The following is a 12,386-nucleotide window of genomic DNA, read 5'->3' as shown; positions in this document are numbered from 1 at the left end:
ACAATTTAAATATGAACCCTCCACGAATATGTATTAAAATACTTGGTATGACAAATTTAACGTCTGACCAATTTCAGATGTATCTACTTAGTGTCAATACCAGGCACTAGGCGCGTAAAATGTACACACCACAGAAATAATATTCAATTAAACATAAATATCAATCAGAAATTCAAACTTTATTCTACAAATTATTTCCCGATTGACATTAATAAATTGGAAAATACAAATCAATGTCCGACTACTCTGGTATCCATCTACTTTTTGTTTGCACTGAGCACTGAGCGTACCGAACAAACGGCACACAGCGAGTTTGTTAGTTCACTGGCATTCATCCCAGGTATATCAATATCAAAAGTTTGCCAACTATCATCCAATCCTCTACTGAAAACTCCTTTGTTAGACTCTGTAATGAAATCAACTGTTCTATAGGTACTAAGCAAACACTACATGATATCATGGTTGAAGATTATTGGTGGACGATGGTGGTGCTTAGTGGTGGAAGCTCTTACAGCTTAATTTTTTTACACAATTAACGGAGGAGCTGAAATTTTTACTTTTTTTTTTATTAATCGATGCCATAAAAATAAAAATAAACACACAACGTCACGGTTTATTCCTCTGGTTTTTAAAAGCACGGGACTCGGAGTACCAGTCGCGCGAAAGTGCGGGCCCCGTGGAAAACCCCAGCATCATCATTTGTTTTCCTGAAATTAGCGTTATTCTTCATTCACAGTAGCCTCGCCGAACAGCTCGGCTAATATTTCAGCAAAAAAAAAAAAAAAAAAACTTTTATCTAGGGCTTTAAAAGTAAGGACACGCGCAGAGAGACGACGGGGTGAAAGACACACGTACAACCCGGGTGTAAAAAAAAAGGTGTGCTCTCGTAAAAAAATCTTCCCGCGGCGTCTATGGAATAAACGTCAGCCGCGGTAAATATTTTACGACGGCTCTAAAAAAAAACAAAAAAAAAACGCCGCTCTACACATCGCCTGGAAAAAATGTACACGAGCAGTCCACTTATCACCGACATTACCTCGCTGCCGCTACTCGCTCTCTCTCTCTCTCTTCCTATACTCCGCCACCCGTGTATGCACTGCAGTACATATTTATTTACAAAGCGATGCACGTACACGTATAGTCACTCCCGAGCGATCGAAGTCGCCCGATATACGCCGACTCGCTAAATATGGCAATTTCTTCGTAATTCCAGTAATGCACCGGACTGCAGTGCTTATACAAACTCGTAGAATATTTATAAAAAAAAATCTATATACGTTCACACGTATTAGGTATAAATGTATAGGCACACACCCACAGCATGCCTCGCGTCCGGTGTGTCGGTGTCTACACAACATGTAGGGAAAGTTGGGGTCGGGGGGAGTGAGAGGGCCCTTAACCCAGGGAGCGCTCGCTCGAACGCGACGGCCGAGATTATCGCTCGACTATGCCCGAGCGAGCAGCTATCGCCGCCACGCAACCAAAATAGCAGCCATATGACGACGTCAACGACTAGTCGGGGGGTTTGACGGATACCATATAATATGCTGTACAATGTAGGGGGTACATACCCCCTTCTCTCTCTCTTTCTTTCTTTCTCTCTCTCTACGTGCAGTTTATCGTCGCCCTTTTGACGCACGTATAGACACAAGCGCGCGTATACGGAACCTCGTGAGACACAACGACCCTTTGAACGTGTACACACTTTACACAGCCAAGAGGGGGGAGGGGGATATACATGCATGCATGCACACATTATTATATACGTGCCTATACCCGACAGAGATGTTGGCCTCGGTGTGCGGGGTCATTAAACGCCTACGACTCGCACACACGCACGACGACCATACGGGGCAAAGCTCGCATTCGTCTTATCGCTGCGGTGTAACTCGTGTGCGACGAGTATATGCACTTGGAGCGCGATGCCGAGAGAAAGTCACGTGGAGTCTCGTATACCTACGTACATATATAAGTACGTGCACGGGGTGGGAAAATGAAGACAGGGAAGGGAGGGGGGGTGATGCTCGAAATATTACGTCCCAAAAGTGCCGGTGCATTCCTCCTCCGCGAAAACTGATATATACCGTGTAGCCACTCCGCTCTTTCCGCCATCGCCAGTTACCGGGAGGAGAGTCCCGGCCCTCCTCGGAGCTCGAATTTAACTTTGATAATTAGTTTGAAGTGAGGCTCGCGCGCCCCCGATGCCTTCCCCCACCGGCTTTCTTCCTCTCTGCTGTAACACAGCAGGCAACTGCCTGTTATGGCCTCTTTTCTCGACGCGCTCTCTTTTGTTCGGCCCTCACGGCCAACTGCGAAGCGCACTCATCCGTCTCCATTACGCTTCATATAAATTCTACCTTGGAATTTTCCGTCTCGTTAATTGTCCCTTTATTACCCGCGTCGTCGTCGCTGTTACATCTACACGCTCAACTGCTTTAATATATCGCGTTCTCTGATCCAAAGTGTATATATATATTATATTCACTCGCGAGAAGTGAAGGATCGATCATTGTTGAAGCACGTCCTCGGAGCATATCCCCAGCATCGCTGATGGTTGCTCTCTTTTATTGCGCCACCCAAACAGGGCACGAAAAGCAAAGCGAAATATCGTCTGTATCGTCGGCGCCCAAAGAGCCACCAGGGCTCTCACGGCGCTATTGACACGAGTGCCGCGAAAGATCCAATTTCGCGCGCGCGTCCCGTACGCCTCTGCGCGCGAAAACCAGGAAAATTCTCCAAGGCCTCGTTTTCCCGAGAGGTATATACATATATCCATATACGAGCTTACGGAGAAACGAACTCTGCCTGGCGAAAGATGCGGGAGAGAAGAGCCGCGACAATGCGATGGAGGAAGACACGTACGTGTATACATAGATGCCGTATGGCTCAATTTTCTTATACACCTGCGTCATCGGTATAAGCGCAAAAGGTATAATAATACACGTGTATGGATATCCACGTGTCTGCAGGTGTGCATGGGGTACATTTCACAAAAGAGACACGCGCAACCGATCGACGTGTCAAATTGAAGAAACGCGTGATCGAGTACATAAATATATGGACGTATATATAAGACTCGACAACAGAGGAGGAGAAGGGGTATAGTCATTTCCGCTTCGCTGATTTTCCCTGGGTTCTTGGGGATGGCTTTGACGTTCCCCCGTGCAGCATCGGTTATATGCTGTGCATTTTTTTTTTTTTTTTTTTTTTTGGAAAATCATTGCACGCGAGCGACTGAGCCGTTGACAGGTTTAATCTCCTCGAAATGACGCGTTTGATGACCGGATGTGATTTTATCGATCTCCGAGCCAAAAGTTACGAAAAATTGATGGGTGATTGGCTCGCGAGATAAAATCAAAACCATTTGTGTGCAACGAGAGAGGCTGCAATGGTCGAGTCCATATGGGCGCAGTGGAGTGGGTGCTTTATTAAATCGCTTCATTTGCGTCGCAAGTCGGTCCCGGAAATGGGCTCGCGTTTGCCAGTCAATTACGAGAACGAGAGAGTACAGTGCCCATTCGGGCGTTCATTGGGAGAGGACGAGGACTGCTTCGGCCGTGCGTGTGTGTATTTATTCGCCGCAGCAGAGACCCAGCGGAGACTCCTCCTCGTGGGCAAGTTTATTTGACCAATTTCAATTTGTAGTGGACGACAGAGACGCTGTCCCGACGTACACCCCCACACGGGAGGAGGGAGATGGGCTCTCTGTGTCACAGTGGTCGTGCTCGGTTGCGTCGTAGCCGGATCCGCTGTTTGATCGAACGTGTTGACTTGGCAGGGATAGAATCCTATTTTACGGGGGCCCCTCGTCTCCTGTCGCCCACACCGAACGTCAATGCGCGCCTTTCCACAATGTCCTTTGTTTGCTACTTTGTACAAAGTCCTTTCTTTCGGGACGTCGCTCTGCCACCAGGAGCTCTTTATTCTCTCTTATCCAGCCTTGTTTTTCCTTCGTTACGATGCGTTGGAGGTTTCTTTTTCTTTTTTTGCAAACACGCTCCGAGACATTGGCAAAAAAAAATAAAGTTACTACCCCCCCCCCAGTTGTTTTTTATCCCCTACTGCAGTGAAAACGTGTACATTTTGCGTTGATTATGGCAAAAATTTATACGAGCGCATGGTTACAATTCCCCTTTCCCCCGAGTTCTCGCGACCAGAGACTAGTTTTTCGGTGGTTTTGCGAAAAAATTACCCTTCCTGGGTGGAGGGAAAAGGTGCAGCTTCGCCGCCCCACAAGGCGCTAATGTATTTTTTAAATTGTTTGTCCGTTCAATTATTCACAAGCACCCGTTGTTTACCGCCGTAGCTACACACGTCAACGGGTACACACAGCCGAGGTGGAATGCGCGGTCTCCCATTAAAATTTCCAGTCCGGCTGACGACCCGAGTATTTATAACGCTATTTTAATTAACAGGAAAATTTGCTGCCACCGCGCTTCGCCGTACATGTAGCCACGCCAACGTTATAGCTCTCGAGAACGGCGCGTCATCGTGTGACACGATGCTTGAACGAGGAATTTTTAATAAGAGGGCGAAATCGGGAATCAGATATGGTGCACATAATGCATGTACACGCGAGTACTTGCAAATACAGTGGGTAACTGAGGGAGAGAGTATAATACATGATGCACACCGGAGAAGGCATTTTTACACCCCATGAGGGAGCCAGTGGAGCATTGATCCTGGCGGCGGCTCTTTGTTCAACCGCGGCAGCTTCGTCTCTTTCTCCGCGCGTTTCCCGTGTGTTACGCGCACCCAACACACACGCACACGCGAGAAAACGAGGAGTAGGAGGTGCCGGCTGATTTAACGAGGAATTGTGGAGCGATAATACATCACCACCACACACCGAAATACCGCAATGGCGTCGGCAATGGCCGACGGGGCGAGCGAGGGCCGGGGCTATAGAGCTCTCGGATAATATTGTTGAAAGGCCTGTCGCCGCAACAATGTATACGAGCGACAATCGACAAACTCCCTCTTCGCTCCACCCCGCGCGCATATATGCGACCCGGCCGCTGCAGGTACAATATATATGCTATACACGCGCTGGCGATGAAAATCGAGGGGGCGTCGAAAGACACACGGGTATTTCATTGAAAAACAACAGAAAAAAAAAACACGCGCGCAGATGTAGAGGGAATACGGTGGAAAAAAAAAAGGGTATGGGAGACAATGGAGTAGAGCGCAAGCACGCGGTTAATTCAGTCTACTGCGGGGAAAAATGCGGGCAGAGGGAGATGCACCGTCGAGCGTTGACGGATGAGTAGAAAAGCAAAGTAAAAGAAAAAAAAAAGAGAGAGAGAGAGAGAGAACGATAACGGGAACGGAGAGTGCATGTATAGGCGCCCGAGTTGCATTTGTCAAGCATCGGTGCGTGAAATTGGCGAATGCGACTGCCAGCCATCCTCGAGGGGGGCACCTCGTATATATATATACACACAGTCGTTTGATCGCGTCTCTCTCTCTCTCCATCTGTAATGTAATGTATATATACATACGCGACGGCGACGGGTGTATTACTACTGCCTCGGAGGATGCTTGAGCGGATTCACGCTTGTTACATCGAATTATGGCAAGCTCGTTGAATCTCAAGGCGGGTAATTGAGGATTTTTCATACACGTCGCACGTGCGCAATCGCGGGGGGGGTAGAGGGGATGTCTATAGAAATTTCCTTCATGGCACAGATTTTATTCGCATGCACGACAATGATCGAAGCCACAAATTAAATACCACTGAAAATAGTACATCGTGTATATCGTAGGATTTGAATAACTCAAACCGTACACCCTATATAAATAATAAACAATGGGTACCTAACGATGTATATATGTACGTGTGTTGCAGTGCCGTTGGAGCGGGTGGTGGCGTTGGTCGGCAAGCCGAGTTTCCTGCCGTGCAACATATCGCCGAGCCAGAAGGACGACTCGCCGCACCTCATACTCTGGCTTCGCGAGGACCGCGATGGATCGCCGACGTCGATATACAGGTACGTACATGCATACAAGCTAATCGCTCGACAAAGCCACGCTTACACGTATATATGCAGGTACCAGATTTCCCGTCAGGTGCACAAACCTTCGTCGTATACGGAGGCAGCTTGTGTATACCGCGAGCTCCCGTATATACAGGGGAGGGAAAATTCCTCTCGGTGCATATGTATATCCCTGCCAGATGACGCGTGCGGCACTGCGCCCGCAAACAAGCCGACTCGGATTCGTCGGGGCGTGAAAACACGAAACGCCTGTTATATACGTGCACGTATGTATACAGACCGTACTGGCGTCGTGTAGCCGAGCCTTATATATATATATATTGTATAATGTGTATTGCACGCAAGTATACACACGTCAACTTATAGCCCCTCAGGGGGGCTCGTTACGGAACCAAATCACGCGCCCTCGTTATTTTTAATCGGGAGCGCGGAGCTCAATTTTCCTCGGCAAACAGCTCCTCCCCGCACACCTCGGTCCGCGCGAGTGCTTTGAGCTTATTTTCTCCTCTTCTGTATGTACAGGGCAACGACCACGCGGTGGAAAAAAAAAAAAAAAACGGGAATGACGACCAGTGATGAGCCCAAGTTTTATTGGTACCGCGGTAAAATTAATCACGCGTTGAATCACACGAAAGAATAATTAGAACAGTGGGACAGGTTTATCGCGAGCAATTAAAATGTAATTACGAGGTTTGACTATACGAATGATGGAGTTGTACACTTGTCATTCATATATAAAGTTTTGGCAGAATTCGTCTACGAGTGATGGATGTATATTTTATAACGAGATACGATGGAAATTTATGGCAAGCAATTTACCGTTATGATAACTACTCAATTACGCGGGAATGGATGTTAAATTTAAGGAATCACTCTTTTTTTTTTTTTTTTTTTTTTTTTTTTTTTTTTTCTTCTTCACCCAGATACATTTATGCATGAGCTTGGAGCTCGTATAGTCTAGTTGAGTTTATTACAATATTGATAAATGGAATGAGCTATTTGTCCGATACATCACCCTCCGTATACACGTATACGATTGAGTGGTAGGAAGGGGGAGTTGAATGAACACTTTGTTGTTTGTGGATCATCTGACCCGTCCCGACTACTCCCCCCTTTCAACCTCACACACCTGCCAGCTAAGACCTCCACTGCAGTCCACCTCGGCAATCCACTCCGCAGGTAGATCACAATTATGGCTCTGTTCCAGAAAATACTCCAGCACAATAATGACAATGAGCCAAAGAGATATGTATCTTGCAGAATTAGAATAATCACCTCGTGGCCTTATACCCCAATGTAGCATGTATAGTCAACACCGTAATGAAATTGAAGTAAATTTTAATTTATTACCTGTACCACATCGCTCCATTACTCGTGTCGGTTGGTAGTCGATTCAAACACCTGTACTTCAAAGTAACAAACCCAATAACGCAAGGAACGCGCAAAAAGCCTCGTCGTCGTTGGGGGCCCGTAAAATATCCGGAAATCTCGTTCCGGTATATGCCGGGGGCAGACTTTTTCCTCGCCACACACACCCGGAGGAGGGGGGGGGAGGGGTCACCAAACTCTTTTGTTCCGCCAGAGTTTTATCTCGAGCGCCGGGGATTTCTCTCCAGATCCTAGGGCCACGGGGAAGAAAAAATACCGCGCGAGATAAAAGGGGCCCCATGCCGATGGGTGTTGGTATAAATCGCGCGCGTGTCCCGGCACCGCTCGAAATTCTGGGACAAAAAGCTACGTATACATATATATATATGCACGCGGTCGCAAGCCAGCCGGCGCTTTTCTTCCGTCCAAGGCTGGCGTTTTCCTTATTAAATTTGCAGGGTCGGGCGGTGCTCTCGAGAGCCCCAGCTGCGCCGGCTGGATTAACTCGGGTAAAGGGCGACAAGTGCGCGCGCGGAGCTATATACATGTGTATATAGAGGCACCGTGTAGGAGTAGAAAAAAGACGCACGCATGAGACGTTTTTGGCTTGATGGGCTAGCACTACGTCCCAAGGTTTCCGTGAGGTCGAGTGCGTCGTGCAACCTGGTTTTTTTGGGTTTTTCAGAAAAAAAAAAAAAAAAAAAAAAAAGCATATCCAACTTTTTTCAAATTGAAAGTTTTTTAAATACAAACGGGAGTACTTTCTTTAAGAGGATTCTGCGAGTAATCGAGAGAAATTGATTGTTGTAAAAACAAGCAGTTTTACCATCTACGAAAAACGATAGCATGGATCCATTACAGAAGCGACGGAATTTTTAATAACGCTGATGAATTATTTTTTCCTCATTTTGGCAAAATTGTTTCATACTTTTGCGAATATTTAGTGATATATGGGACGAAAAAAAATGCTCGAGTCGAATAACACGCCCTATACGACGGGAGGGTATAGTAATGTGAGCGAAAAAAAATTAGTTGGCGCTTTTTTGAGCCTCGGCATGTTCATAAAGTCGAAAAATTTGAAACATCGTGCATAGGGTCGTGCAACTCGAAACAATGAACCATCACTCGCGCGGCAGAACAAAATATAAATACCCTCGACATACGCGCAAGGACGAGGATGTGGCTTTTTTTTTTTTACAAATTTTTAATTCGAAATAAAAGCTCGCGCCCGAGCTTCAATGTATACCTCGAATATACGAGACTTTTCCATTTCCTCCCGCGAGCAAAGAAAACTAGAAGAGAGAGAAAAAAAAAAAAGACGGAGAAGCGAGATTTCGCGCGCTGGTGAAAAACTCGGAGGTAGAGAGAGAAAAAAAAAAAAAAGTAGAAAAAGCCACTGTGATGAAGTACGAATGTATAAAAGCATTTACTCAGCGTAAAGTACACACGTACGTAGGTATATACATACGTAGAGGGGGCAGCACGCGGGGGAACAAATAAATATCCTCGGGGCCGAGAAGAAGCGTTTTTCTTCCTTACTTCCCTCGCGTCGTCCCTCGTGTGGCGCGATACGGATGACCGGCGGCGATATATGCTAGCTCCGATCGACTGCGGGTCTCATCCGCGCCACACACAAAACGTAAAAAAAGTCGGGCAGTGGTGGCGAAAGAAAACCTAGTGCACAAGAGTACGTATAGGGTACAGGCACTTGCGCTACTCTGCCCTCGGGGGGGCGCGTTCGAGCGCGTTGTTTCGACAAGAAGCCTATACGCGCAACTTATCAAACTTGGGCTGGCAAAAGAAACGAAGAGAGAAACACGAGGGAGGGAGGGAGGAAAAAGATACGTGTTCCTTGTTTAGGGCCACGAGTTCTCTCTTGTATCCAGGTCGGCGCCTTTAAACGCAAAGGGGGACCTCGTGCGAGCCGTTGGATTCTTTCGCATCAAACCTCTACTCCTTCTTGCACCTCCTCCTCCTCCCTTTTGCTCTTTTCGCTTTCATTATTTTCATATCGTCCCTCCACGTACATTATAGACACACACGTACCGCAATGCTCTACTTCTTCCCGATAGGGCTCTTTTTTTTTTTTTTTTTTCATTTTACATTCGAACCCGCACACGCTCGGACTCATTTTCATTACACTCGCCGTAAAAGGAGAGGCGGCATATATGCACAGTGTGCACGGAGTGTGTGCGGTATACACAAAGGCGGAAAAGCCCGTGCACACGTTTATTACGGTCTAATGGCAGCCGGTACGAACGAGTTCTGATATCCAGGGGGTGGGGAGAGGCCGCCACGGCTATTATCGGAGAATCGGTGGATCACAATTACACCGGAAGCTCCGCGAGTATTTTTGTTTTGCCTCGAGTTACCGTAAATGGATACGCAGATGGTGTGTATATACAGGTATGTAGACAGATCGAAATTCAATTGAGAGGGGACACGGCGAAGGCTTTCAACAGCATTTTTGCCTGTTAACAATCGAGTTTGCCGGCTATACGGGGAACACCGCGGGTGTAGTAAAATAATAACTCGGTCGTATACTTTTGTTTTTTATCTTCGATCTCTCGAAAAGTATCATCCCTCGGCGCTTTATTGAATTTTAATCGGTATTGCTTTCTCTGGGCCCGATTTGCCAATTATGTATGTTTTCACTCGCTGATAGCAAACCACCGATTGGTATTCCTGAAAGTTGCAACTATGTTTATTGATTTCATTCTCCGTCCCTTTCGGGTTTGGAGGACACCCGTTACATGTACATGTGATTGGATCATGTAACCTCAGGAATGTACAAGTAAACGAAAATGTATGATTTTTGTTTTTTTGTTTGCAGTAACATATAAATATGTAACTCGCTTTCACGAGAAATGTATATTTCGTAATCATCGCCATCATTATTCATCGGCCAAACGATCGGGAATTCCCTCTCGTGCGTGGTCATTAATTCCGTCGAGAAGGAGGATGAGGAGGACGAGGGTAAAGGAGCACCACTACAGCCCATCGCGTTTTACTTTTCATTCGCCGCCACTCGAACTCATTTCCATTTCCACTTGGAATATTTCCCATCGAGCGCAGTGAAACCTCTTTCCACTGCCCCCGTCGGCCCGTGTACGCGCGTATCGCTTTTTGCTTTTCTCTTTGCCCTTTTTGCGCGTGTTCTTGTGCGCGCATTCGCGTGGCTTTTTTGTTTGCTTCCACCCCCCAGCTGCCGATTGAATTTTCATGGCAGCCCACCCGTGTACCACTGTACGTCGTAATCAAAGGGCCACCAGTGAAAAAAAAAAAAAAAAAAAAACAGTCATGCATTGCGTTATTACGCAAATTCGCCCTAGTTTGGCTTCCTTTTTTTTTTTCTTTGCTAAAGAAAAATGGGACGGACGAGATGGCGCTTTTCCCCCGATGATTGACTCGCTAGCTTGTCGATACTTTGGAAATTGGAAGCTGCACTCGCGCGACTCGCATGCGTCGACGGAAGCGTCATTTCGAAATGACTGCGAGTAAAAAAAAAAAAAAAAAAAAACCACAGCCTCGTAAAAAAAAACGTGGAAAAATTGTTCGTCCCCAGTTTTGTGGTTTGGTTTTTCACGTGTTGCAAAAAACGACCGATCCCATCAATCAAAAGGACAAACATTGCGTACCAATTCGCCGAGATGAAACGCGAAAAAAAAATGCCCTCGAAATGTTTACAGAAAAAACAGCAATTACTTCCGAAAAATCACACTCTGACAGGAAATACATGAACAAAAAAAAAAAAAAAAATCCATACACGTCTGTGTAAACACAGGAAGCCCCAGCCAGTGATTCTCGGCAAGGGAGTGAAGGTTGGTGGTACTACTACCAGCACTGTTGCACGGTAATTGAATGCTCGTGGCATTAAGAGCCCATGGGAGTCGTGCCAACGGGGCTAGGATTAAAGTGTCATTGGCGCGGTCGGGGCTCTCTCTGTTTTAGCCCCGCGCGGGCGCTCGTCACGGGCCGAGTGCATTACCCCGCAGCAGCTAACACACCCCCTCGCTTTCTCCCTCCTCGTGACATGGTCTCCCGAGCGCCCTGATGCTGGCTCGTGTCCTGCGCCTCCACCGAAAAAAAAGCAGTCCCTCTCCGTTCCAGAATCGAGCTCTCCCTCGGCGTTGCCATATCCCTCCCCCCACCCCCGAGTAAACGCTCGAGCCGTAGGATAACAAACACCACCTCAACACTCGGGATTTATGTTTGCTCTTTTCGGATTTGGGTGGCGGGTGTGTGTGTGTATTTTTTTCTTTGCTCCGGCGCCTTCCTCCGCTCGAGCGAACCGAGGGAGAGAGAGAACTGACAAAAGAAAAATTCATCGCTGCTCCTTGTTATTATCACCACCGTCGTCATATCGTCGCCACTTTCCATCGCTGTATTACTTCTCTCTCTGTAAGTACAGCTTTTTGTAACACATATAGCAAGACGAGACCCCAAGAGAGAAGGGGAGCCCCCACACGTGCCAGCTTGTAATTAATAGCAGCTCTCGACCCATCAAGGTATACAGTGTTGTAGTGGGATAATCGGTCCATGTAATATATGTTTGTGTGATATCCAAGCGGCGGTAGTTTATTTTGCACTGTTCGCCGAAACCACCTGAAATTGACTTACTACTGTAAAATGTTGTACCTATTCCCGAATAAATAAACTTTATAATTGGCGTTTGATAGGGGGAAAAAAATGGCATTATCATGACAGAATTATATGATTACATGTATACACGTGAACACGAGCTCTGATCGATCGCTGTGCGGGTTGTTGTTTGCAGTGTGGACGCACGTGACCGGGACTTCAGTTTGGCGCAGCACTGGTCCGACGAGAAGGTGTTCTGGAACAGGGCGCACTTTGAGCTGCACAAGCAGCCGGCCCAGCTTGGCATCGACAACGTGCGCGAGGACGACGCGGGCATGTACAGGTGCCGGGTCGAGTTTCGCTTCGGCCAGACTCGCAACTCCAACGTCAATCTCACCGTCATTGGTACGCAAACCTTTTTTTTTTTTTCTTTCATCATCA

The 12,386-nt window shown here is 47.0% G+C and overlaps 1 protein-coding gene across 1 annotated transcript in view; it reads left to right on the top strand.

Moving 5' to 3' along the window:
* Positions 1–5,572: 5,572 nt before the first annotated feature.
* The window catches only part of LOC106646772 (neural cell adhesion molecule 2), a 62,901-nt gene continuing 56,087 nt past the window's right edge, over positions 5,573–12,386 (top strand). The window contains exons 1-3 of the mRNA XM_089590854.1: positions 5,573–5,600; positions 5,849–5,990; positions 12,142–12,350. Coding sequence (XP_089446980.1) covers positions 5,573–5,600; positions 5,849–5,990; positions 12,142–12,350 — 379 coding nt within the window. The remainder of the gene's footprint in view (positions 5,601–5,848; positions 5,991–12,141; positions 12,351–12,386) is intronic.

Source organism: Copidosoma floridanum, unplaced genomic scaffold (assembly GCF_036245765.1).
Source record: "Copidosoma floridanum isolate Cflo_tuat_1 unplaced genomic scaffold, Cflo_Japanese_pri ptg000013l, whole genome shotgun sequence".
NCBI lineage: Eukaryota > Metazoa > Arthropoda > Insecta > Hymenoptera > Encyrtidae > Copidosoma > Copidosoma floridanum.
Note: the sequence above shows the minus strand (reverse complement) of the source record. Positions and strands in the feature narration are given on the sequence as shown.